We start from the raw sequence: 26,372 nt of genomic DNA, 5'->3' as shown, positions 1-26,372 counted from the left end.
CCACATTTAAATCTGCCTCTTCCCCATCTGATGTTAAAACCTTCTCCTCCATCACCTAGGAAGGGGCGTTAAGTGATTGGGAGAGGTCCAGGGAAGGAAAAGAAGGGATGGAAGTGTTTTCTCCTTTCCACCCTTTGTTATAGCCCCCTAAATTTTACCCTCGATTTATCCATGGGTCATATCAAAATCCATGATTTTGACCTTAAAACCTTTTGACATATACATGAGTATATACGGTAGTCCATGGAGTAAATGGGGCCCAGTCTTGTGTTCTTCAGGAGAGTTGATTAGATCACCATGCTGGCTGGGAATGATGGAAGTTGTTGCCTTTGCTGAACATCTGCTGGGGGAGGCTGATTTTCCAGCAGTGGAGGGAAGGCATCCTGTAATGGGTTGGTCCCTTTGACCTGCTCTGATCAGGCAGGAAGTGAAAACTCTTTACAGGAAACCACCAGTCGAGGGTTGGGGATTTGTCAACGTCAGACAAATGGGTCCTCTCCATCATCAAACATGGTTACTTGATAGACTTTCACCGGATTCCTCATGACCACTCTTTGCCATTACCCAAGTCGCATCGCCAGAAAAAAACACCAGCTGGTGATACAGGCCATAAACCATCTATTGGAAATTGGAGTGATAGAGCCAGTTCCATCTTTAGAGACCTTCAGAGGCTGCTATTCCATCCTTTTCATTGTCCCAAAAAAGGATGGCTCATGCAAGGTGGTACTAGTTCTAAAATGGGTGAACAAGTTTGTCAGAAAGCACCACTTTTGCATGGAAACTCTCAGATCTATTTTGGAAGCCACAAGGCATTCACCCGCTGGTGTAAACTTCACAAAATATCTACACTCAAAACTTTTGTGAGTTCCCTTCTATCTTTAAGACAGATTGGACGAGGGCCTCAAACTCAACACACTTAAAAGACAGGTCTCAGCTATCGCATCTGATCTCCCTCAAAGACAAGCTTAAAAATTCTCTTACAACTATTATGTGAGGAGGTTTTTTAGGGCAGCTACTCTCAGCCCATTGTTATCCCAGCTGGGACCTTCACACCATTCTTTCTGCACTTACCAAAGGGCCCTTTGAACCACTTAAGTCAATAGGCATAAAACACCTCACCTGGAAAGCTCAATTCTTAACTGTAATTACTTCAGCCAAGAGAGCTCTTTCTATCTGTGACAAACTGCGTGTTCAGGGAAAATTCTGTTCTGTTACGATTGGATCTCAATGTTAATTCTACTTTCCATAGAACACAGAATATAATATTTCCTTTGTTCTGCCCTCATCCAAAGAAAGAGAAAAAACCTGGCATACACTAGACGTTCGTCACGCTCTATACACATACATAAAAAGAACTCGACACTTCCGCATATCCAATATCTTTATATCCTTCCATGGGAAAGAAGGTGTCATCATCTATTCCCCTAAAATGGATTAGAGATTGCAGTCTATCTTTTTATTTATTATAAGGATCCTCACCATCTGGTACAGTCTATGTACATTCTATGTGCAGCGCCTCTACTTCAGCAGCGTTATCCACAAACACTTCCTTAGCTGAAATCTGCAGAGTGGCCCCATGATCATTGGTGTCTACTTTTGTTCAACATTACAGATTAGACACTCTCTAATCTTCCGAAGCTGCATTCAGAAGATAGGTACTACAGATCGTAGTACCAAAATAGCTAGACTCTAGATTTCCCACGTATTATGAGAGAGCTTTAACACATCCCACTACAGGATGCTTTCCCTCCAACGCTGGAAAAATGAACATTGGCTTACCTAGTGAGATGTTTGTTTTCAGCAATAGAGGCAAAAGCATCCTCCCCTCCTAGGTGGACATTGATCTCCTAGCATTTGTTAAAGACTTTTTTGTTTCTCTTCTCTTATACAGTGGTGCCTCGGGTTACGAAATTAATTCGTTCCGTGGCTAATTTCGTAACCCGAAAAACCTTCGTAACCTGAATTGCCATAGGCGCTAATGGGGAAAAAGCCGCGGCTCTGCCGCGGCTCCATTTAAAACAGCGCCGGAGTTTTTTCGTAACCCGAAAAAACTTTCGTAACCCGAAACAATAAATCCCTATGGGATTTTTTCGTATCCCGAAAAATTCGTAACCTGGGTATTTCGTATCCCGAGGTACCACTGTAGTTATATACTTAAGAGCTGAGCTGTTTGGGCCAGGTTTGTTGTTGCCCACAATGTTTTTTCCCAAGTTTTCAGACACGTTGGTTTTCCATCATCGGCTGTTTCATCACCTGAAGCTACTAAGAGGGGTTGGCTCCCTTTACTGGTGGCGTCCTGTAAAGAGTTTTCACTTCCAGCCTAATCAGAGCAAGTCAAAGGGACCAACCCAGTACAGGATGCTTTCGCCTCCATCGCTGAAAACAAACATCTCATAAGGTAAGCCAATGTTCATTTTAGACTATAGGTTGAGTGTAAGTTACAGAGGTGAATGATTGATTGCTTAGAATGGTTTTAGCCTAACCTTCCCCGGGGACACAAAATGGGAAGTTTGTAGGGAGCAGCATTCAGTCAATTTAATCCCACACTTGCAGTCTAGCTAGACAGAGGCTTATCACCACAGTGAGAAGTAGGGCAAAACTGCATGTTTCAGAGCAGTACAGTGTGGGCAGAATCCTGTTAGTGCCTCACATTGGAGTAGCAGACAATTACACCTATGTAAGCCACTTACAGCAGTGTGTAGTGGCAGTAGGAGAAAGTTAAGTGTAAAGTCTTGTTTTAACACCCTGTGCAACATCATGTAACCTATTAAAAAAAACATTGAAGACTGTTCTGTTTTAATGCCTTAAGTTATTTTTAGCAGAAGTGGCTGAGTTGTGTACCTTGCCCAAAACATGGGATATACCGCACAGAAATTGCAAACCCTTAAAGAGCAGTTGTCTGAACAATCAGTATGAATTTTTCCTTCCACTTATTGTCAAAATAAGCTTTGTTTTGTGGCAACCATCTTAAGAAATGAACCTGCCTAACATTTTTTTTTCATTTGTTGGTTGTGCTTTCTTAAGAAATGTACAAAAATCCATGGAAATGTGAATAAAAAATGGGAGACATTAATTTTGATCTGTGCATTTTTGCATCCTACCTGCCTTGTTGTGTTTGTAAAGATGGGAAGAAGTTGGGGGCGGTAAGGACAAATGCAGTGGGCTCAAACTCAGTAGCACAATAATACTTGTGTTGCCTGCAGAAGGGCCCACATTCAGTCTGCAGTACTGTCAGTTTAGAAAGGATGTTGAGAATTTATAGAAAGAGTTAACTGATCAAGTCTTAATTCCCTTGGGGCATTCTGATTTGAAAAAGTCTTTTCTCTCTGATCAGGGTAATCTGTTATCAAAATAGGGTGGTATTGCGTTTTAATTTACTGGTTAGATCCATTTACTAGTATGTCGGTATTGATTTCAGTGCCCTTCTAATTTGTAATGTAGTAGTAAAATATTACTTGATATTGTAGCTGTATTCAAGATGTTTAGTGTCCTCCCACTGTCATGTCACAGATGTTAAGGCGACTCTGGCCAGCTAGAGCCTTTCATTAGTCCATGGTCTAACATCCTAACTAAAAAGCAATTAACATAAAGCTTCTGAACAGAAATCATTTCAAAATGGTAGTTCCCACATAAGCATACACAAACAGAACATATAAGACTTAAGATTCCTTTATTGGTAATAGAATCTACTGTCCATCATAACCTTATGAAAGATTAGGGTGTTGTTGTTTTTAAACCATATACAAAATTTTCCCATTATATTTTCCTTGCTCAGTAGGCTCAACTACACACTTGTAAGAAATTCATGGTAATACAAAGAAGGCTGAGGAAAAACCATGCAACACATATCGTATGGAGCACACAGAGGTATGTGTAGCATGAGGACCACAGTGTTTATAATGTCTCTTTATCTTGGCCCCTCAGCATAATAACCTTGCATAAATAATCTTGAAAAGGTTTAGGTACAGGCACCTTCAGTGCACCATACATACATTTCCAGCCACTGGTGCACGTACTAACATACTGCTGGCTTGAGCATAGTAAAATTCAAAGATGAATATTAACTATGGGCAACTATGTTCTAGGATATATACCTGTGGTCCCAAAGTTGCATTCAAACTGAACTTCAAAAGCTTTAATGCATTCTGTTTGGGCAAGGAAAATTAGGTACTTCAGAATACAACTAAGGTTTAAAACAAGCCCCATATTATGTGGTGAGCATTATGGAAAAGCCAGTTCTCATCATATTTCATGGCAATCTGCGTAACTGAGTAAATGTTAGAACTAACTAGATTAAGGCTTATCCTTGCTTAAGTTTGCTGACCCATTTTACAGTCAATAACAAGCAAAAACAAGTACCAGTGGCCCTTCCAACTCATTGTTGTAGTATCTTCAATCAGTCTTGTGCATGGAATATTCTCTGGGTGTTCAATTGGGCTTACTCTCTAGTAGAGTGATGGGAATCATGCAACCATCCAAATAATGTGAAACTTCAGGCTTCCTTACCATTGATTATGCTAGCTAGGACTGATGGGAGTTGCATTCCAACAACATCTGAAGAGCTGCATGATTTCCATCCCTGTGTATGTGTGTGTCTATGACTGCAATCTGAAAGAGATAGCAAGACCTAGTCAAACAAAAACCACCACCAGATGGGTGAAATTTGAAGATCTCAGTGTAATTATGCAGAACTGGGACTGGAAGATACCAAATGTTTGCTGGCAAAGCAGCAGAACAGGTTGTATTTGCTTTGGCTGTTTGTGTAAGACTTAAACGTGCATTTTGTTTTCGATATTGTGAATCATTTTGTGACTTAATTTCTGCCTAGCCATAAACTAAAAAAAAGACAAATTAACAAAATAATATTTAGCTTTCCTGTTTTCCAATGGGAGTGTTTCCGTATTAACCAGCTACTTGAGTATTTCTCTGCATTGATGCCAATTGCGGTGTCCAGCCATTACTAAGACAGGCGATAGCAGTACAAATCACATGGGGAGTTACTGGAACCAGTGGAAAAGAGGAAACTTGCCATAATCCACCACCACCACCACCTTTATAGCAGCCTCAAGTATATCCCTTCACGTTCTCCCAAATAAATAACAGTTGTTTGCTGATATAAAAGAAAAGTAGTGCACATTTGGGGACACTTGTGGTTAAGCCATGATGTATGGCACAGCCTTTATGGAAGAGATAGCACTGCAGTAGACTACACTGGGTCAGTACACAAATACACAATTAGGGTCATGTCTATGATTGACTTCCTAATAACGTTTGGGAAGTGGACCTTTTCAGACATAGTGTTTTTGATCCACTACAATAGCAGTCAAAAATACTTATTGATTCACATACCTATTTCCTTATACAATGAGTAAAGAGGAAAATGGGGATATTGGAATTATGTATGAAGTTTTAATCAGTAAACCACCCTGATTGGTCTTTGACAGAGGGGCGGGGTATAGATGAATAAAGTTTTATTATTTTATTATTATCTTGGGCCTGTTACAGACTGCCAAAATAAAGCTGCTTCGGGTCTCTTTGGAGGTATGCTATTTAAATGATGCATGGGTCCTAAGAGTCCGGAGGTTGCGCCAAAGCCACACTCCATTCCTAAGCACTGGAGTGCAGCTTTGGTGCAGCTTCCGGATGCTTAGGATGCATGCATCACTTAAATAGCATGCCCAAAGAGACCCGAAGCAGCTTTATTTTGCGCAGTCTTAACAGGCCTTAGTGTCTGTATACTTTACATTGCATAAACTTCTATTTTATGAGTTCTCCAATATCTTCCTTCCCTCCCTCCCTTCATCGTATTAATTTTAGAAGGAAAATTAAGTTGAAACTGGGATATATCAACACAGGTATACAAGTCACTACTTGACACTGCAGTTAGCAGGTAAAAATGTGCATGGATGAATCAGTCCCTATATGCAGTGTGAGAGCTAAATACAGGCAAAGATCTTGCATGGGGAGACAGAGTTTAACATTCTGCATGGGCCCTCTCTTCCCTCTCACCTCCATTAGAACTCACCTGTCTCTTGTGGGCCCACAAAAGAAATGGTGGAGAGTAGGGTTGGCCAAGGATCATCTGGCTGTATCCTTGTAATAGGACATACCATGACAAAGGTAGCCTTTGGGACCTCCCACAGGAAAACATGGCTCATGTGTCCAGCTGTACAGACATAGCCACATGCTCCTCTGTTGCCCCCAACTTTCCACTGCCCAAGAAATGACCAGGTCAGGGGAGGCACAAGAGACAAGTGGATTTTGAGGGGCTGCAAGTTATTATGTGATGGAAGTGCTGAATTCCTCCTTCTGAAAGGACAAAAGGAAAACACACTCGCATATGTCATTAACAGGATCCCAACCATAGTTTATCAAACATTTTGTTACTAACGTTAATATTACATTAACCACAGAAACAGTTAAGGCAGAAACCAGCAGACTAGGAGAAGACGAGGATCAAGTACATATGGAGATGGGATGGAGGGAAGGAGAATCTTCGAATTACCCAGAGACCTATTTTGGCAGAAAAAGGGAACTTTTTAATTAAAAGAAAGAAAGAAAGAAAGAAAGAAAGAAAGAAAGAAAGAAAAGGGGGGGGGGAATGATTAAACTGGTCTCCTGTTTATTCTTTCTCCTTTTCAAGTAGGGAAATGCACAGTCATGTCTGCCTCAGTCTTGGGAAAATTCCAGCAAACTTTGTGTGACACTACTTAATGGTGGACTATAGCTGTAGAAACAATTATCCTATTCATTTAATAACAAGAGAGGGAACGCTGGATTACTTGGTGCTGGACTTCAACTCTCATCACTGATTATGCTGATGGGAATTGTAGTGCAACTGTGAAGTCCATAAGATCTCAACCAATGATATTCAGTCAGCCATCTATATCCATGGATTTTTTTTATATAGATTCAACCATCCACAGCTTTAAAGTATTTTTAAAAATAGCAAATCCAAAAAGCAAACCTTGATTTTGCCATGTTAAATAAGGAACACCATATTATTATACCAGTTGTATTTAATGGGACTTGAACAGTCACAGATTGTGTTATCCAGGAGGGTATTGGAACCAAACCCAAAGATACCAAGGGCTTACTGTACTGTATAATAAAATTCCTGAAGAAAGCTAACCTAGTATTTTTGACATCTGGAGGGTAAAACTTTCCACACCCTGACATGACAGAGCTTTTCAAAAAATTCATGTTTAAACAATTAGAAATCCAACTCCTGTTGACTTACTGCCAACCACCCAGAAATTTATTGTAACAGTCAGATTTACAGTACACTGGTACCCCGGGATACGAATGCGCCGCCTTACGAAATTTCCGGGTTACGAAAAAAATCCATTCAAAAAAACTGTTCCGGGTTACGAAGGTTATTTCGGGTTACGAAAATTTTTTTGGTGCTTTTCGGCGCTATTTCACACGAAATCGCGGCTTTTCCCCATTAGCGCCTATGGCTTTTTCGGCTTACGAAGTATTCCGGGTTACGAAAGCGGCGGCGGAACGAATTAATTTCGTAACCCGGGGTACCCCTGTATTTTTCCCCACTGCTCTAAAGAGATCATGAATTGATTTGTAGCTCCAGCTGTGCTCCTAAGTGGAAGTGAGGTTCTCGTTGGCTGGGAAACCAGGTGTAGTTACCCACGGCTGTATCCTGAAAGTAAACTGTTATCTTCTAGGAAAGAGTTAAAGCACTGCTTTCTGGGGATACAACTCCAAGGAAAGGCAAAATTTGCTTCTCAAATCCTGGTCTAGTGACTACACCAGTCCACATGGACACATATTTCTCAGGCGGATTCCTACATCCAGATGTGCTCACAACATTGCAGCCCTTTGCCCACTCAAAACATACAGCTCTCAAACTGACTGCTATGTTTTACCATTAAGAGGCAAGTTTTTAAAAGCACAGAGCTATAGATGATCATACACCCACAAAATGTGTCCCTTTAAAATAAACAGAAGTATTGTTGTTCTATAGCACCTGAGCCACCGAAGGAACTGATCCTACAGGAAAGCTTGTGTGGCAGCCACAGAAGCTCTGTGCATTGCAGAGATTTGAAGGTAACTGTACAGTGCACATTTAGTTCAAAAGAGACTTTGGACAGAACTGTTTCATTCTCTTATTAACCTATCTGAACTGAACATATGACAGATTCTAGAACATCAGCATGTTACACGTCTGCCCATCCTTACTGAGGAATTGTATTAGGCTGACTCAAGCACACAGTGCAAATGATAGCATATGCTCTTCTCAGTAAGATGTTTACTTTTCTACATAACATATCCAACTCAAACTGATGCAGATGTCTTCAGTATGTGAGGGCTATCTTGCCCAGTTTAGATGTCCTGAGGTAGTAGGCAAAACAGAAAATGGAAAATGGCAGAAGAGTAAGTTACCTAAACCCAATGGTTAAATGATGACACTTATTAATATACCAAATTCAGAAAAAGTAAACTGTTGGCTTTAGTAGTGACATTATTTCTCCTCCTTTCATTCTTTAGGTGGCTTAAATTAAAAGTTGTTTGTATTTAAAAAAAAAGATGCTCGTCTTGATGAAAAACACATGAACACTGCCAGCCTCTTAAGAATATGCTGAATTTGTCTGCAATCAATTTAATAAGGAAAACTAATAAAATATTAAGATTTCATTGAAAACACTTTCTCAAGAGTGTGCATTAGTTCCTTCAAATGCATTTATTGGCACTTGCATTGAAATGAATATTGTCTCTAATAATGTCTTTACTAGTCTAAAAGCAGGCCCCACTGAACACAATGGGGCTTATCTTTGGGGTCACACACATAGGACTGCACTGTAAATTTAGCAATAAGTAAGGCGCTAGACCTACTATTTCTCCCTCATATTCCCTGCAGCATTCGTCTGTAGCATGATATAATAAGATTGGCCAATTCATATTGTTTCCTTCAGATATTCAGTTTCACTTGATGAATGGCATGGAAATATACAATATGCAGGGTCACACTAGGGGCAAGTAAAATAAGATGTTGCAAAGAAAATGTGACACTGGGAGGCAAATCCTGGCAGCAGTGCCTCTCTGATCTTACATACAGTTTGCTTTTTAAAAATAAGATAACAACCCCCCCCCCAATATTGCATGTTGGGTCTATACCATTTCAAACAGCAGATGGGAAACTGAATACCACCACAAGAGTGTCAATACCTCTGGATCGTGAAGAGTTTGTTTCCCCTGTATGTACTAAATAAGTATGTCAAAAAGCTAGCCGAGCCTTCTGTAAAACACATTGGCTTTCTCCATAAGGGGAAAGTTTCATTCTCTTTAAAAAAATGAAACAGAGAATTCAGACACCCACTGCTTTACTTACAGTAAACCAGTCTAGTCACTTACACAACTGCCTACAGTTAAAATTACAGTCGGCCCTTATACACAGTTTTTTTATTCACGGATTCAAGCATCCACGGTTTGAAAAGTTTCAAAAAAAGTATAAATTTCAAATATCAAATCTTGATTTTCCATAAGGGACACCATTTTGCTGCGTCATTATATTTAATGGGACTTGAGCATCCATGGATTTTGTTATCCACGGGGGATCTTGGAACCAAACCCCAGTGGACAAGGGACCACTCTAATAGGATTTCAGTTAACTAACAATTTCCATTCATTTCAGAATGACTAACGCTGAATTTAGTCCTATGTGAGGATATTAAAAATGAGCTCCACCTTTATTTCCATTAGGACAAGAATGTGATTAAGAGAAACTATACTTTCTTTAAATAAAAAAGCCAAGGTCTGGGGAGGGAGTGTGAATCGTATGGACCACCAGATGTTGTCTGACTTCAACCTCCAACATTCGTCATTATTGGCTGCACTGGCTAAAATGTGGGACATGTATCCAAGCACATCTGGAGGGCCGTATGACACATAATCCTGGCCTACAGTCTGTTTGCAACCTTGAAAATGAACCCCTAATTATGACTCTGGTTAGAGAAAAGTAAATAATTATTTACACACGATACAAAGAAATCAAATTGCATGGTAGACATTAACAACATCATTTGTAACCGTACAATTTTTAAAAAATTACTCCATTGTTTTAATGGTTGGTTATGATGGCAATCTCAGTGCACAGTGCAATTTCCAAAGAACTGGAGGAGCACTTGCTTGTTTGTGTTCCTGACATGCAATCTTTCTGCCAAGGGATAAGCTTCAGTCATTTTGTTCTAGTGCTCTAGAATAAAAACAATCTACCTCTCTTTGTTTTGTTAAATAAGAAGAACCCACACACAAACATATAACATACTTATTTTCCCCACACATTAAAACTGTCAACAAGATTTGATCAATCAGGTTCTCACAGGATGTGCTGCTAAAAAAGCATGAGATTTATCATTCATGGAGCAGGTTTCAAGAGTAAAGCTATTACTGAAACCACACTTACTGGGGGTTTTCTTCAGTCGTGGAAAGAATCTGGCTTGTCCCCAGCACCACAATCTGCAGGATAACTACAGAGGGCAGGAAACACTGTTGGATCAACCAACACACTCATCTTCCCCCCTTCTCCTTCTGACTCAAGCCAGGACTATCTGCCTTCTCCTTTCTTTTCAAAAATACACATTTGGGCTGGGTGACTCTGAAGAAAGAAACATCCCCAGGCTCTGCGCCTTTGTTGATCCTGCTTTGTGACAAAGCAAAAAACACGGAAATATTTAATGTACAGTTGCAAAACTGCTGGTGGTGGGGAAGAGAATCTGTAACATTGCAAGCACCAATTAGCCACAGGCAAAATTTAAATTGAAATCTTAAAAATCATTTTAAAAAAAAGCTCACCTCCTTAACAGATGTGTTCACAGAACAGTGAAACTATCTCCACTACACTCCAAATTGTATTTTATGCATCCTCTGTTATAAATACAGCAGATCTGATCTACAGTCCACAGGTCACAAACAAATATTACTCATCATCCACCTCCAAGATTTAGTTGCTGTTGTTAATTATCGAGGTACTTCTTTGCAGAACCTAACAATTAGGCTTCTGTATACCAAAGTATGGCAAATCACAGAACTAATACAACCAAGATCTATGGAAACTGGTTGAATTCATAAATTATACACAACTGATTTTTAAAAATGAAGTATAATGCTTTTCAGCAGCCCATGTTAGTTGGTTCCTGTTTCCTGTAAGTAGGATAGAGTGACTATTGGAGGTCTGCTGAGGGTGTGTGTGTGTGTGTGTGTGTTTAGTTTTTTGTTGTTGTTGCTGCTGGCTTGGGTTTTTTCCCCCTGTACTAGTTCTTGTATCAATGTTTTCCTGCTTCTTAGTATTAGAGACACCTACACTACTGGAGACGAATTTACTCACCAAACGGAATTCAAATCAATCATACCCAGCAAGTAAATTTCTTGTACATTGATTCCACTCTTTCAGAAATTCAGCTGGGCTTTTCAATGATCTTTGGTAGATGAAGAAAATATAATTGTAGACTCATGTTTGTGCTGCAATCTTTAAAATTATACCACTCACAGAAGTAGAAAAACCAAGCTACTTAGCTCCAGTTGGACTACGACATGTAGCCAGTTAGCATTCAGTTTAAATCCTTAACTTTCCTTTGCTTTTATACTAGTCTGCTATCCTAATCAAGGTTTTAAACATATACACAGTTATTTTTAATGCAACACAGAGGGTTCTCAACAGTCTATTAAACAAAGTTCATTGGTACATCAGTATGAAATCCTGTGGACTTTTCTTTCAAAGTATATAAAGATTAATACATTCTGTACAGGTTGGTTTCCAGTTATGAAGTAAACACTGTTACAAATTGTTCATAAAGCATTGTTTTTAAACACAGACCCTACTGTTGTGGTGATGCGTCTGTTTATTTGAAGTCTTCTGCCAGTCATCTCTATAAAGAGATGTAGTTTTTATTTTGAAAGTGAGAATACAGTATTCTAGCAGAGGAAGGAAGAGGCACTTTTGATTGGCTGGCTGGTAATCCTAGACATCCCTTTTTCAGTGTAACGTTACGTTCCTGACACTAGATGGTGGTGCTGTGACAGAAGAGCACTGTAGTTAGTTTTTTAGGCACTTGGCTGCAAGTTTTCCAAGGCAGTGCCCAGTTCTCTGCTATGTCATCAAAATCGGTTTCTGCCGCACCTCCAGAATATCTGAAAAACAAAAATGAAGGCAAGTATAATGGTTAAGATTCTAGCTGTCAGTTTCCTCTGCTACCAAGACATGTAAATAAACATTTACACTTAAAAAGGGGGGTGAAGAATATGTAGTCCTCCAGAGGTTTTTCTCCAGTTTCCATCAGACTTTATTAGCCCAGATAGCAAATGGATAATGAGAGCTGCAGCCCATTAATATCTATAGTCCAACTATATATTTCACTTCTCTTTGATGTGCATATTATAAAATATAAATAATACATAACACGAGAAGATATATTATTCATTCACAGATGTATTATTACTGTACTTCCATGTGCACTGAAGCCCTGCGCAACATATAGACTTCAAAATGATTGATTACTCTTTTTAAAAGCCTGCGAATAAAGCATTGGGTGATATCATGAACCAGAGGTCCATGAGCAGCACTCCCAAAATAGCTGAAGTTCAATGATTAACAGTAAAGGTTGGAAATGAGGTAGTCCTACTCTTAATGGTTAAAACATCTAACACTGTGGGTTGTATCCAGACAAAGTTATTTATGCTTAAATCTCTTATTTCAATGGGAACTATATCATGAGTAACTTTTCATATTGATTTCCTAATTGCAGCTAATATGTCCATACAACATGGTATTTCTAAAAACTTGCAATAAGCACAAAGAGTCCCAGACCAGACCACTATGCTTGGGAAAGAGAGGATGCAATGAATACAGGAGGGCATTTATCAAGTAGTGCCTGATGCCTGATCAGAAATCTTATCTAGGTGGGCAGGAATAACTGTGACTCCACTCCTTTCCATCACTGGGTTAATGGAAGAAGCAAGGAGAACCGGCTGCATCATAGGGTATCCAAGAAATGTAAGTCTTCACTGAAGACTTACCTATGCCTCTTTTTTTGTATTTTTTTAAAAATAATAATACTGAAACATTTAAGTTGACTCATTTTTGGATAACTGTAAGTTGCAGACTCCACTGGAAGTTTCCCCTGCACAAACCCCCTTTATACAGAATGGCAGGCATCCTTCCACACCTGCCATCCATTTTACTGAAGTGTGTGCAGGAGAAGTTCCCAATTAACCTTAGGTTTCTCCAGTTAGGTTTCACCTGTTAAGATTCGATGCAATGGCAATGTGACGTAGGTTAAGTGTGCATAGAGTAGGAAGTTTTCATCTGTCCTGTTCAGCTTCAGCCATGAGCCCACAAGAGACCTTCCTGTTCCAGACAGAGACCGTGACCGGAGGTTGCTTGCATTCTGCAAATCTGTCAAAACAGAACAAGGATTTGGGGGGGGGTGGTGGTGGTGATAACATTACTATACATAAGCATGTCCACAGACTCACTGAATGAGATTATGGGGCCTGTTCTGGACTGCACAGTGTTTCCTAATGGCCAGGCAAATGCTTCTGCAAACCACAAGTAAGATATTTATTTATTATTATTTATTTATATGGGAGTCTTCTCCATGCTTTCGGTCACCAGCAAGGGGATATGAACACCTCTTCCCAAGGTGACTATTATCCCACCCCCTTTTTTCTGATTGGGAAGGGGGCTGAGAGAATCTAAGTCCTATTCAAACCACCAGTGTATATTAGCACCTAAGTTATCTCCCAAATTCTTCCACATTCATCCTGCTCAAATATTTAGTTGTCCAGTGGACACCCTTCTACAGTGGGAGAAATGCATTATGCAATTACAACAGCGAGGGCCTTTTTTGTGAGGAATGTCCTGATAATAGAAAACCTTCCTGGAAGAAGTGCAGTGGTGCTGACTTTTTATTTTTTGTTGCAAATTAAAATATTCCTGTTTTTAAACTTATAAATAAGTTATTTTATTTGCTTGATGATTGATAGTTTTTACACTTTGTCATATTATTTTAGTTATTATGAAATCACATAACCTGCCCTTGAGATGAAGTGGTTCAAACCAGTACCACTCAAAGTGATGGTCTATGAGCTGCCAGTCTCCCATAGGATTCCAGAAAAGAAAGAAACATTGTAGCCAATGGACACAAATTTGGTGCTGATCCCAGGTATGGGGGACTAGTCTTCTACATAAGATAACTGAAGACACACTGGCTTAAACATTTTTAAAATAAGATAAATTCAATATATCTCTTCTCTCACCTCCACAATCATCATCCCTGAAGAACTCCTCACTATCATTGGCAGAATGGGATTTCTTCATTTCAGCAATTCGATTCCGGGGTACTTTCCTTTTGAGGGATGGGGAGAAAAAGGAAGGGCGGTTGTTGCGTTCTGGAGTCGGAGGAGTGCTAAAAGATGTCACCTGAAGGCAAAACAAACAAACAAAAAAAGCCCCGTGATAGTGTAAAAGACAGCTAAGGGGTTTACACTGATTGTTCTCTATCACTCACTAGCATCATATTGAATTGCCATCTGATCTGACCTGCAGTCTAATACTGTTTCCTGCCTAGAGGCTATATTTTTAAAAAATCATACGTGTCTGCAGTCAGAACAAACCTGGGCAAGCACATTGTCAGACATTTAAAAGTAAGTAAAACCAGCATTCCAAATTTTAGTGCAGGGATATCTATGAGCCATATCTAGTCTGCTGTTATTTTATCTGGCTGTTGGCAATACTACAGAGTTAAAACAGCAGTGAAGGCAGCATTAAAAGAAGCTGATAGCTTCATTCATTAAATCAAACAATTAATTTCCATAGTTGTTTGGAAGAGCATTCTACTCTTACATTCTCTTTTCTCACTCTTAGCCCCTGCAACTGTTTTGATCTGATACCTTCCATAATGCCCAACAGAGAAGTCAACTAGCTGCAAAAAGGTCAATTTGTACTCTAAAATGCACTTTCATGACCATGGTGCACTGAAGTCTTAGGGACCTTGATTTCAGGGAGCATTCTGGAGGGGAAAAGCCTTGATATATCAGCAAATATTTAAAGATAAGGACAACCAACATTTTATATTTTAATGCAGGAGTGTCTATAAGGCATGTCTAGCAATCCTACAGGATTATAACAGGGGTGAAGGCAGTGTTAAAAGGACACTTTTAATGTAATGTATCATTAACTTACTCTCTCATGCAGAGGGGAATCTGGGTTTGAACCGTCTTCTGTACCATAGGGAGAAGTGTCACCTGTTGAAACACGACTCACAGCCATTTCTGCATGTCCTTTTCCCTGTGGCCCCTTCATTCGCACAAATTCCATATTATTGTATTTATAAAATCCAAAGGACATCCTCTGTGCCATTTTTGCTGCAACACTGACCTATGGCAGAAAAAAACTGTAAGCAACTTATAATTTTGACACACTCCTACTGGACCATTTTCAGTGCTGCATCTATCCTACTTTGGTTATCACTATAGATTATGTAAAATAGGAGACAGATTAAGAGTAGGAGTGCAACCTCAGGGGCATAACTACAGGTGTGTGTGGAGTGTGGATTGCACTTGTTGACACCATGGGGGGGGGGTTGAACACCTATGGGGTGGTTGCTTGTCTGTCCCAAAAGCCTCCTGGCCACCACTCCCCTCCACCAGCCATGACACCTCTGCTGTCCATCGGCTGCAGCCATTGGTGGGGACAGGTTACTGCTGCTGCCCAGGAGCTCCTTCTGGGTCTTGTGGGGCTGCTGGGAAAATGGTGGTCAAGCAGAAAAAAGGCTGCCAGGCAGAAGCAGCACCCCATGCCCAGCATCAACTGCTGGTGAGAAGCAGCTGTCTTCTGGGTCTGGGGAGTCTTCTGATCAGGCAGGAGAGTAAGGTGCCTCCCATTCCTGCTTGGCCAACAGGTCCACCAGACCTGGAAAAGGCTGTTGAAGAAAGGAGGGGGGTATATTAAAAATGCACTGCCTCATTGTCAAATGTACTAGGTATGCCATTGTGCAACCCTATGGATTTTTCTAGACCGTGCAGCAGCTTTTGATACCATGAACCACTGTATATTTGTAGACTGTGTAGTTTGGGATTTAGAGGCACTACATTCTGATGGTTTTACACTTACAGATTCCAGAAAGTGGTGCTAAGGGGTTTTTAATTCAGTATCTTGGTTTTTACGATATAGAATTCCACAGTAGTTTTGTTCCCTATAATTTAAATACAGCAAAAGAACTTTTCACTAGTTTAAGTCAGTGCACCAAGTTCAGTATTCTTCTTTGGACAGAGAGAACCTTGCTTTCATCATCCATGGTCTGGTAGTCACTAACAAATTGAACATAGGCTGGCTCTGAAAAAACTCAAGTGATTCAGAATAGCGATAGGACGTTTCTATACAGCTTACTGATGTACTTAGCAGTTTACAAAGTATAAGCTAATTGCCCCCAACAAGCTGGGTACTCATTTTAGCAACCTACAGAAGGATGCCAGGCTGAGTTGACCCAGAGCCCCTGGCTGGTATTCAATTTACAACCTTGTGGTTTGTGAGTGAGTGGCTGCAGTATAGGCATTTAACCACTGTGCCACCAGGGCTCCATACTGCAGGATTTGACTACCTAAACACCCTTAACTATTGTTAGAAAATCTGAACAATATGGAACCAGTATAGAATGGATGTAAAGTGCACCCGTGTCATAGGCAGGCGCACCATACGTGGCTTTCAGCATATGTTGAAAGCCACCAGGGAGCGTGCGGGGTGCAAGCAGCAGCGCGTCCCATTAAGAGTATTGGGGTGTGTGCCCATGGCGCATGCGGGGCCGCCGCACACCGTACCATGCACGAGCCCCATTATTTTCAATAGGACTCAAGCATACACTTTTTTTACATGGGGGGGGGCGGAACAGATGCCCCGCATAAAAAAGGGGTGCACTGTAGTAGCAAAAACAGATGCTCTAACAATTAAATTGTCTTGAGTGTGTATAGGTGTAGAAAGAGACTACTACTCATTCCTAAGTTTCCCTAGTATTTTCATATTATATTATAAAACATTCATGAAGCAGATAACAAAATATGTTACAGTATAATTTTTAGATATATGATAGTAATAATACAGAATAATAAGATCTTTTGCACTTTGTCTCTGGACACAATTCAGAATGTGGATTTTGATCCATAAAACCCAAAGCTGAATTTTAATTATCCTATCTCCTGAAGGGCCCATCTTCAGAAGTCAGGTCGAAAGCAACTAATAGTACAGCTCTAAACAGATAAAACCCTCCAAAGACACATGAGTGTGACCAACTCTGTTGGGATTTTTTTTGTATCAAGTTTTATTCTTATTGGCTTCCAATGATTAAATGATACTTTTTTTGCTGCTGTTATTTTAATCATTGTTGACCAATGTGTGACCACAGTAAATCTGTATGGATCACATCTAGGCTCAAATTCTCTTTTAGTCCTGATTAGCTTAAATTCATTGAATCCATTAGATTTATCTATTCACCATTCAACAATTGATTGAATGGGCCTGCGCTATCTGGGATAAACCAACTGGATGTCAACCCTAGTATGTTATTTTAAACTGATGTTTAGACATTTTGAATATTATTTTCCAGTAGCTGAGGAGTAACCATGTTTGGCTGTTGAAGCAAGAACAACTACGTCTGTAGCATGTTAAAAATTACTATGTTTTATTGGGCATAAACTCTTTATGAACTGCATCTCATTCCATCTTAATTTTTCACTTACGTGCCACATTCTTTACTGTTTTATTGTTCTTAATGCTTTCATTATCAAGCTACCTACCAATACATGGGACAAAGTATTTTAAGACACATCAATAACTCTGAATGGAAGGGGTTTTGCAAGGAAAAAGATGCTAAAAGTTCAACCTGACAGATCAGATTTGAAGGAAGAATACACAAAATATCTGTGGCTTATGCCAAAACAAATAGGCATTTTACTGCAATAGGCACCTGATATGGGAGCCTCAATGGGCAGGAAAATGTCAGTCATGTTTGTTAGAGGAAAATCTTTTGAAGCAGAAGAATATCTACAGTTACAGGAAAAAGATACTATCTAGTGTAGGGACTGTCTAATATACAGACAGCTGGTGTAAAGGATGGTGCTGAGTTTGGCTATAAGAAGTGCTCAATCATCCTGTTCAATCTCACTGTGAGACTTCAGGCAAATATATATTCTCCCAGTTTAACCTCTCTCAGACAGCTATTGTTGAAGGTAACTTTGATAACTGCATGACTCTGAGCTCTTTGGAGGAATGCACAATGTAACAAACCTAGATAGTTTGTGTTGTTCATTTAAGAATATGGTGAAACACTAAAAATTATCCTCACTGTTTTTGAAGTGGACAGAATCCAGCTTTTTACTTTTTGCAAGGTAAGAGTAAGGATATGGTCTCCTTACTGATACCATTTGGTTGTAAAAATAGATTCCCCCATCTCCTCTTCTGTCCAGGAATTAAGCAGATACATGAACAACAAATGCTGCTTCTTCCCCCATAACTGCATCACATGTTGTATGTCTTGGGGACACCAAGGACAGATAACTACAGCTAAGGGAACTCTTACTCTATTATCATAGACCTTCTTCAAGGCCTCATAGCGGATGGATCCCTGAAAGATGACACCTTGGAAGGTGTTACTCTTGTCACTGGCCACCAGCTCCACACAGACCATCTCGCCTTCCCCCACAGTCATGTCACTGAATACCTAAAATGACAACAAATCAAACTGAATATTTACAAGAAGAAAAAAGGAGTAATCATAGACCTCAACCCCATTTGCCACTGCACACTGTGAGTCACACACTGCCAGATACAAATTGAGTTTTCAAGGCAAATTATACAAGATTTTGTTCCAGAAAAATTAGTTCCCTACAATACAGTAGTCCTTAACCTTTGGCCCTCTGTATATGATACAATTCAATTTCCAAAAAGTGCAGCCAGCATGGATAGTGGTAACAGCACCAATACATCTGAAGAGCCAAAAGTTTGGGTTAAAAAGTTATTTAAGAAAGAAAAGAGCATTCAAGATAAACTTGTCTCAAAATGCCCTACACATGTGTAGCCCTCGGGGTCATTTTTGTGTTTCAGAGAAGTCATTTTTTCTCCTTCCTAAAATGATTCCAAATGCTCCTTAGGGGACATGGTAGAAATTTTTGTGTTTTTGCTCTCCTCAGACCAACTAAAGCCCAGGAAACAAACAAACAAATAAAAATGAGCATGAAGTGTCTACGGTTCATGTTGTTAAAAAAGACCCAGGAGGCCCTAAAACATGGTGAAAATGGCCCCATGCCCTCTAAGAGGGCATTTAGGGGCAAACATTAGTACCTTTCGGCAGGGGTGTGGTCCCCTAACATTCGGCAGCTCTGCACAATAAAGCTTACTAAAACATGAACTAACCATGAAGGCCATTTGAGAAACAGAAAAGCAAGTTCAGACAATCAAAACAGGTACCAGGAATGGGAAGTGTACTTAACATAGATTGAATAATAACTATCCTAACCAATGCTTTTTGATGTCATACAACATAATTTAAGGTATGCAGTTTATTTAGCCAAGTGAAGAAGAATTAGATCTTTCTAGTCACACCTTCTCTTCAAGTGCTGAGTCTGCTTTCCAGCACTCTGTATGTATTAGTGTCCCAGAAATTAACACACATAAGCAAAGCTTCCAGTACAGGCCCTGTGGCAGAAACATGGCTATTGTGGCTGGAAACCTACAGGGAGCCCTGCATGAACTACTCTTTCCAAAGAAAGGTAGATTATAAGCATTTAACACACAAAGAAACATTTCCAGAGGCTGGGATGGTACCAGATTGCACCATTTAAAGATGCAAGGGTGTTTGCTGGAATCCGATTTGATGAATGAGCTCCAAACCAATGGGAATTAAAGAGATACACAAGAAGTGACACCCACCACTCTGATGAAGGACTTACCTCTTCAAAGTTGTCAATCATAAAAAATATGTTTGGATAGCTGATCTTTGATTCCTCCCCTTTGCTGTCCATAGGATGTTTACTCGGAGAGGCAAAGACTTGCTGGAAGAAATCATTTGAAAGATATTAAGTACCTTTCAGCTTCTAATGCTCTGAATACCAGCAGGAAAGAGAGACTTTAAGATGCCTGGTCAGTCATGGGGGGAAGAGTTTTCCTATTCCTCCACTGGTGGAGGAGCAAAGAAGCAAGTGTGTGGATGTTGGGAAGCAAGAGCACAGTGAAGGCTTGCACTCCCCTTTGGGCCAGATTTTAATCCAAGCTGAACTTCTGGAAATGTAGCATGAGCTTTATATTGGGGCAAGCCCTACAAATCCACCTGATTCCATTCATCTTTCAAGTAATGTTTGCATATCTTTAAGCCATCACCAGTTGCAAATGATTTAAGGTCTAGATTTCCCTGATGAAATGAAAGTGACAAGGAACTCTTCTTAGTCCTTCTAATTTTATTTTGAGTGTAAAGAGAAGGGGGAGGGTCTGAAGCAAAGGAGCTTGCCATTCAAGCCTCCCTATGTGTGGCATGCATCTCACCTGGGATTTCTTTTTGTGAATATGGATATCCCCTCCATCGGAACGGGTACACACTGCACATGTCACTATGTAATCCAGCTGAAACAAAACCAGGCATTTTGAGAAAGAAGCATTATTCATCACTGTCACAATGAGACTCACCCACCCAACTATTTCCTTGAATGGTAGCCCAATGGGTCTTTTTGATCCCACCACTGCCACCATTTATGTGAAGGTAGGTGATGGCCACTATCCCTCCAATTCTTCACTATGAGATTCAAACCTGGGACCCTCTGAAGTGTCTCCTGCACTATAACTCTCTTTAGATTCCAGCACTCTGGGTGTCAAATTTTTCTCCAGACTGGAACAACTATTCTTTGACAACCACACACCTACTATCTAATGTGTCCCAAACCTGAAAGACTTTTCTCAATGTTGGTAAGGTTAATAATAATAATAATAATAATAATAATAATAATAATAATAATGTGTTTCTGAAATCACTTCAGACAGCTGCTTCTTGAAACAAAGTAATAAACTTATTTACAATTCAGGCTGAATACAGTATCTCTTTTAGTGGATGGTGCTCACATGGATACAGTGTATAAATGCTTCATTAGTTACATAGTTTAACAGTTTCTTTAGCTTGTCTTTGTACTTGTTTCTTTATAGCTTTATATATCTTTCCTTACCAACTAAGTTCTCACAGAACCTTTATTCAACTTTTGTATCATATAACCCTTCTGGTTACCTGTGAATCTAAAACGCTTTCTAACTGGCCTCATAGCATGGGTTTGAAGCAAAAATCATCCCAAATGAGACCTATTTTTTTAAATATTAGGAATCTAAAGATTCTGGGAACTGGTATGTGGTTTTGGAGTACAGAAAAGTGGGGTCTGGGAGCTGCACTTTCCTCAATCCTGCCTTCGTGTACTATAATATTGCTAACTAATGAAAGTACAGCCAAAAGTAAGGAGTTGCACAATGTGGCTCCTTTTAAAAAACACAAACACAAGGGAAACAAAATCACGTCCACATGGAAGAAGACAATCTGCCAAAATAAAGCTGCTTTGGGTCTCTTTGGAGGTATGCTATTTAAATGATGCATGGGTCCTAAGAGTCCGGAGGTCGCGCCAAAGCCACACTCCATTCCTAAGCACTGGAGGGCAGCTTTGGTGCAGCTTCCGGATTCTTAGGATGCATGCATCATTTAAACAGCATACCTCCAAAGAGACCCCAAGCAGCTTTATTTGGGCAGTCTGTAACAGGCCATTGTCATTTTAAAATGCGCAAATTCAAGGCTTCTTAGCTGAATGATAACCTGTTTTTAACAGATAAACTGACATTCTACCAAACTCTCAGTATAGAAACCCTTCTGAGATGACCCTTTTGTGATATAGATAGAAAGATAAGAAAACCTGTATCAATGAAACCATAAAATCATATTTAACTTATTTAGTACAATACTATAGTAGCATATCAGAAGAAAAACCTTCACAAACAAACAAGTGCTGGTCCTTAACTTTCAAGCCTTACCAGTTAACATTTATTTTCACATATTACAGCTTGGACATTACTGGTTTAGGTACTTTGTCTTCATAACTAAAGACTATTGGCCTAGCATACCTCACAAGATATTCCTGAAACTCTTTTATAACAACTAGTCATGCATTTATTTTACTTACTTATTTTCACATTTGAAATCTGCTTTTCCACTACAACTGTGTAATGCTCAAGTTAGCTAAAACATAAATGAAGCCAGAATCTAAATCAATGATATAACTGCTTCAATAACAAAAGCACACTATTCACTAAAATATCATTTTAGCAACTGAGACCATCCCCCTTTTTAAAAGGTCAAGAATCACACCTCTAGAAAGAAAAACAAAGCCCCAAAGCAATACGTGATGTCTGGCACCTGAAACCTGTAAGACTATGGATATGTCTAGACTGACAATTAGAAGGAAGGAAAAAAACAATCTTCCTGCACTCTAGCCTAAGGAGCAAAAACTATGGCAATGTTTGCACAGGCAGAAGCTGTTAGTCTGACACAACAGGAAACTCAGAGACACTTAGCAATTAGCTTCTAGATCAGATATGGAAGGTGGTGGTGCAACTTAGGAACATGAATATTCTGACAGAGCAATATCACCAACAACTATCCTCATCCACAAGTATGCATACAGCATGAATGTTCTGTAGTGCAAAGCCAATGCGTCAGCAAGTTAATACAGCCTGAGCAGACTGCTTGAACATGAGTATTTAAAGGGGGAAGGAGGTATGAGGACCATTCCCACTTGTAAAACTGTGAGACTTCACATTTATTAATGCTGCAGAATGAAACCAGAGACAAACACTTCCTGCAAAGTTAGCCATGAAATAGTGTAGCATAATGATTTCAGTGTAGTACTAGAACTTTGAGAGACAATGGTTCAAATCCACACTCAGCCACAGAAATCCACTAGGTGACCTTGGGCAAGTCATACTTTCTCAGCCTCAGGGGAATCAATGGCAAACCTCATCGGAATAAACTGTATATAGTCAGGGCTTCCTGGTGTGGGTAGGAAGTTGGAGACTACAGGACCAATTTGCTGTGGGGCTGAAAATCAACCCCCACCTCTGTCCTCCACTCCCATGCAGACCATTGTCTAGAGACTGAAAACTCTCAATAGGTCTTTCTCAGCATAGCCAGTTATGGGAACTGTAGTCTAGTTTGGGAATTGTGATCCAAAAAATAATTTTTCCAAACTTTGTCAGTGTGTCCCTGCTCTGGTTCTGCTGTATCAACTGCCTTATTACTGGGTAGCAGAGTAAAAGCCTTCCTTTTCCATTTCAGTCTCTGGCATACAATGGAGTTGGGCCTTCTTCCCTACTTAGAAAAAGAATTTTCACATCCAAAATTAAATTCTGAAACACAACCACTTTCCTCTTCAAAATGGAGTGGAATTCTGCACATTACAAGGTGCACTATTCAAGCATTTACCGTAAGAGTTAAATCCATTCACAAGGAGGGTAAGCAAAGTAGCTCCAACCTTTGATCATCAATCAGCCCATGTGAAAAGCAGCAGCTCTAAAGAGAAGGCTCCTCATAGGTAAAGGAGGTAAGAACTGTTGAGTTTCTTGCTCTTCACACATGAGGAGCAACAAGTGGGGTTGTGTGTTTTCCTCCTAAGGTGTTTATTCTAACTACATTACAGAATGCCTGAAAAGTGCTTAAGTTGTCCTCCCAATTGTGCTCAGTGGCTAGCTTGAGATACAATACACAAACTCTGGCTTGCTGAATATCAGGCTAGGTTGTAACTGGGAATGCCTGGGCACTATTGGCTTTTGCCTGATCCCTCAAACTCCACTCCAGTACAACAAGTCACCAGAGCATTCAGTGAGCCTCAACAGGAGAAACAGTGAATGCACAAGTGATTGCCAGGTAAACTGACAAGCAGATAATGTGGCAGCCAAATACAGGACACCCAAAACTAGATTTTTTTTTAGAACTACAGCTTTCAGGCCCCACTGCCCACCAGCATGGTATGCCACCTTCCCTTTCCTGAGTGTCCAACTAATGTCCAGGACCCATTCTATCAATGAAAGAAAACAATGAAAGATCAAAATGTTTTATGTCACCTTTTGAAGAATGAGATTCAAGCAGACACTCTCCTCCCAGTCAATATCTGGATCTCCCAGGCCAGGCAGCTTCTTGGAATCCCTGCGGTACACTTCAACCTCAACCTGCTAAGAGAAAACCCAAGAGATAAATGCTGAGCAATGACAGGGAAGGAATTACTTTAGGGCCTCCATGTTTACTAACATGAGAACAGCAGACACAACCCATTCATCCACAGACACACGGTGTAGTTAGGCTAGAAACAGTAGAGTTAAAGAAGGAGATCAGTTGGAGAAACAAGCATTCAAGGCGCTCACATTCAAGCATTAGTTTGAGTCTCAGCTAATAAACAGACCTTTTGCAGGCATACAGTTCTCCTATGACTGGAAGGAAAGGGTTTGGGAAGAGTGATACCACCAAACACAAAAGTACTGTCACTGGATCAGAGAGTACTAGCCATACTTGCTGCTACCACCAGCATTGCAACTCAGATTGCGGAATGGAAGGGAAGAGGGTTCAGTGCTTAAGGAGAGGATGGGATAACTCGGGGGGGGGGGGGGGGGATATCTAAGCAATCATTAGGGACATCAACATATGTCTCCCATCTCCTATCTGTTGTTCAGTGCACACTAAGCCAGGAAACAACACTTTCAAGTAGCCCTTATTGAAAGTGGAGAATGACATTGAAAGTAACTTTTCCTAAAGGCTACCTACAGGCCTGGGATGGGACCCTTTCTCTTTCCCGGAACAGCTGATTTGTAGTAGAAGGGAAGGGAGAAGTGGGTTTGAGATCTGATCAGATTAAAATCTGAGGGGAGAACCTGGGCATTATAGTGTTCCCCTTGTGTTTGGTGGCCTCACTGCTACTGATCAATTGTTTTGGATTATAGTTCAATTTATTTCTGAGCCAAGCCAATGCAAGAGATTCATCCATCACTTCAGGAGAGAGCTCAAAGTTAATTGTAACTGACAAGATTGCCAACACATTGCTATGTGTAAAACCATTTTTAACACACTGTTTATCTCAAAGACGAAAAAATCCAAAACAAAATTTGTAAAGGTGGCAAAAACCTCCCTGCTTTATTATTTGTCACAGCTACTAAGATGGTGTTTACAAGTTTGAATTAAGAATGCCTGTCAAGTTGAACTGACGTCAAATCTTCACAACAGGCTTCCAACACAAGCCAAAGCCTGGACAGATGGAGAGAACATACGTGGCTGGCATGGATCAGTGCAAGATACTGAAGCAGCAACAGTTTCTAACATGATGAGTGCTGGGTTTCTCATATGGCAAGAACTCTCACACACCTCTGCAACCTTTTCTTCTAACTGGAGACACAAGGTGACCCATTGTTTAGTAATCATGAACACAAGACTCCCTCCTTTACTATTACAGATGGTTTTTAACTGTCCTGACAAAGGGCGAGGAATATTTTAAAACCATTCACAGGGTCAGCCCAAGACATTTTGCTCAGAGAGACAAAACAGCAAATGTTGTCACTACCATGACCTTGGAAGTTAACATGGTATACTGGTATACAAGAACTCTGCAAGGTTCAAATCCCTTGTCAGACATAGAAACCCACTCCATGACATTAGGCATGTCATACCTTCAGCATCAGAAGAAGGAAATGGCAAACCTTCTCTGAATAACTCTTACCAATACCCTTTGATAGAGACTCCATAAGTTGGAGTCAATCTGAAGGCACATAATAACAACAACAAACCATCATGTCAAAACACACAGTGAGACCTGGGGCAGAAAATCCCACAAAAAGAGATTCAGTTGTCTGAAGCAAAAGATGCTGGATACTGTGAAAAGGTAAGGAATTGTTAATTTATTATTGTTATTGTGTTTTTACTGTCATTTATTATGGTTCTGTTTTTACCAATAGGGAGATGTAGTGCTTATGGAATTTTCTATCTCAAGTGCCTTAGCAACTAGGTATTGTGACTTCAAGGGGAGGGGTGCCATTTTCTACTCCATCACAGGCAGCATAATCTCTTACAACAGCCCTACACAAGCACCTCTCCTGTACAGTACTAAATTTGGTAGTGGAATATGGTGTCATCAAGTGGTGGTGTCATCAAGAAAAGGCCATATAAAATTATGAGGAGTGAGCAGATAATGAGAAACGTTTTTCCTTCTCTTGTGAACTCAGGGCATGCTATGAAACTGAATGCCAGGAGGAAGGAAACTGAATAGAATCCAGATAAAAGGAAATACTTCTCTGCACAGTACATAGTTAT

At 40.1% G+C, this 26,372-nt stretch overlaps 1 protein-coding gene across 3 annotated transcripts in view; it reads right to left on the bottom strand.

The window, feature by feature from the left end:
- Positions 1–8,679: 8,679 nt before the first annotated feature.
- Positions 8,680–26,372, bottom strand: part of KIAA0930 (KIAA0930 ortholog) — a 54,435-nt gene continuing 36,742 nt past the window's right edge. Inside the window, exons 3-10 of one of the 3 annotated variants that reach the window (XM_042470809.1) lie at positions 24,143–24,250; positions 20,543–20,620; positions 19,954–20,055; positions 18,585–18,725; positions 15,197–15,391; positions 14,272–14,434; positions 13,253–13,408; positions 8,680–12,144 (exon numbers count right to left, since the gene is read on the bottom strand). In XM_042470809.1, coding sequence (XP_042326743.1) covers positions 12,104–12,144; positions 13,253–13,408; positions 14,272–14,434; positions 15,197–15,391; positions 18,585–18,725; positions 19,954–20,055; positions 20,543–20,620; positions 24,143–24,250 — 984 coding nt within the window. In that variant the 3' untranslated portion in view covers positions 8,680–12,103. The remainder of the gene's footprint in view (positions 12,145–13,252; positions 13,409–14,271; positions 14,435–15,196; positions 15,392–18,584; positions 18,726–19,953; positions 20,056–20,542; positions 20,621–24,142; positions 24,251–26,372) is intronic. The other 2 variants (XM_042470810.1, XM_042470811.1) reach the window with 2 other exon arrangements.

This window comes from Sceloporus undulatus, chromosome 5, assembly GCF_019175285.1.
Source record: "Sceloporus undulatus isolate JIND9_A2432 ecotype Alabama chromosome 5, SceUnd_v1.1, whole genome shotgun sequence".
Classification (NCBI taxonomy): Eukaryota; Metazoa; Chordata; class Lepidosauria; order Squamata; family Phrynosomatidae; genus Sceloporus; species Sceloporus undulatus.
Note: the sequence above shows the minus strand (reverse complement) of the source record. Positions and strands in the feature narration are given on the sequence as shown.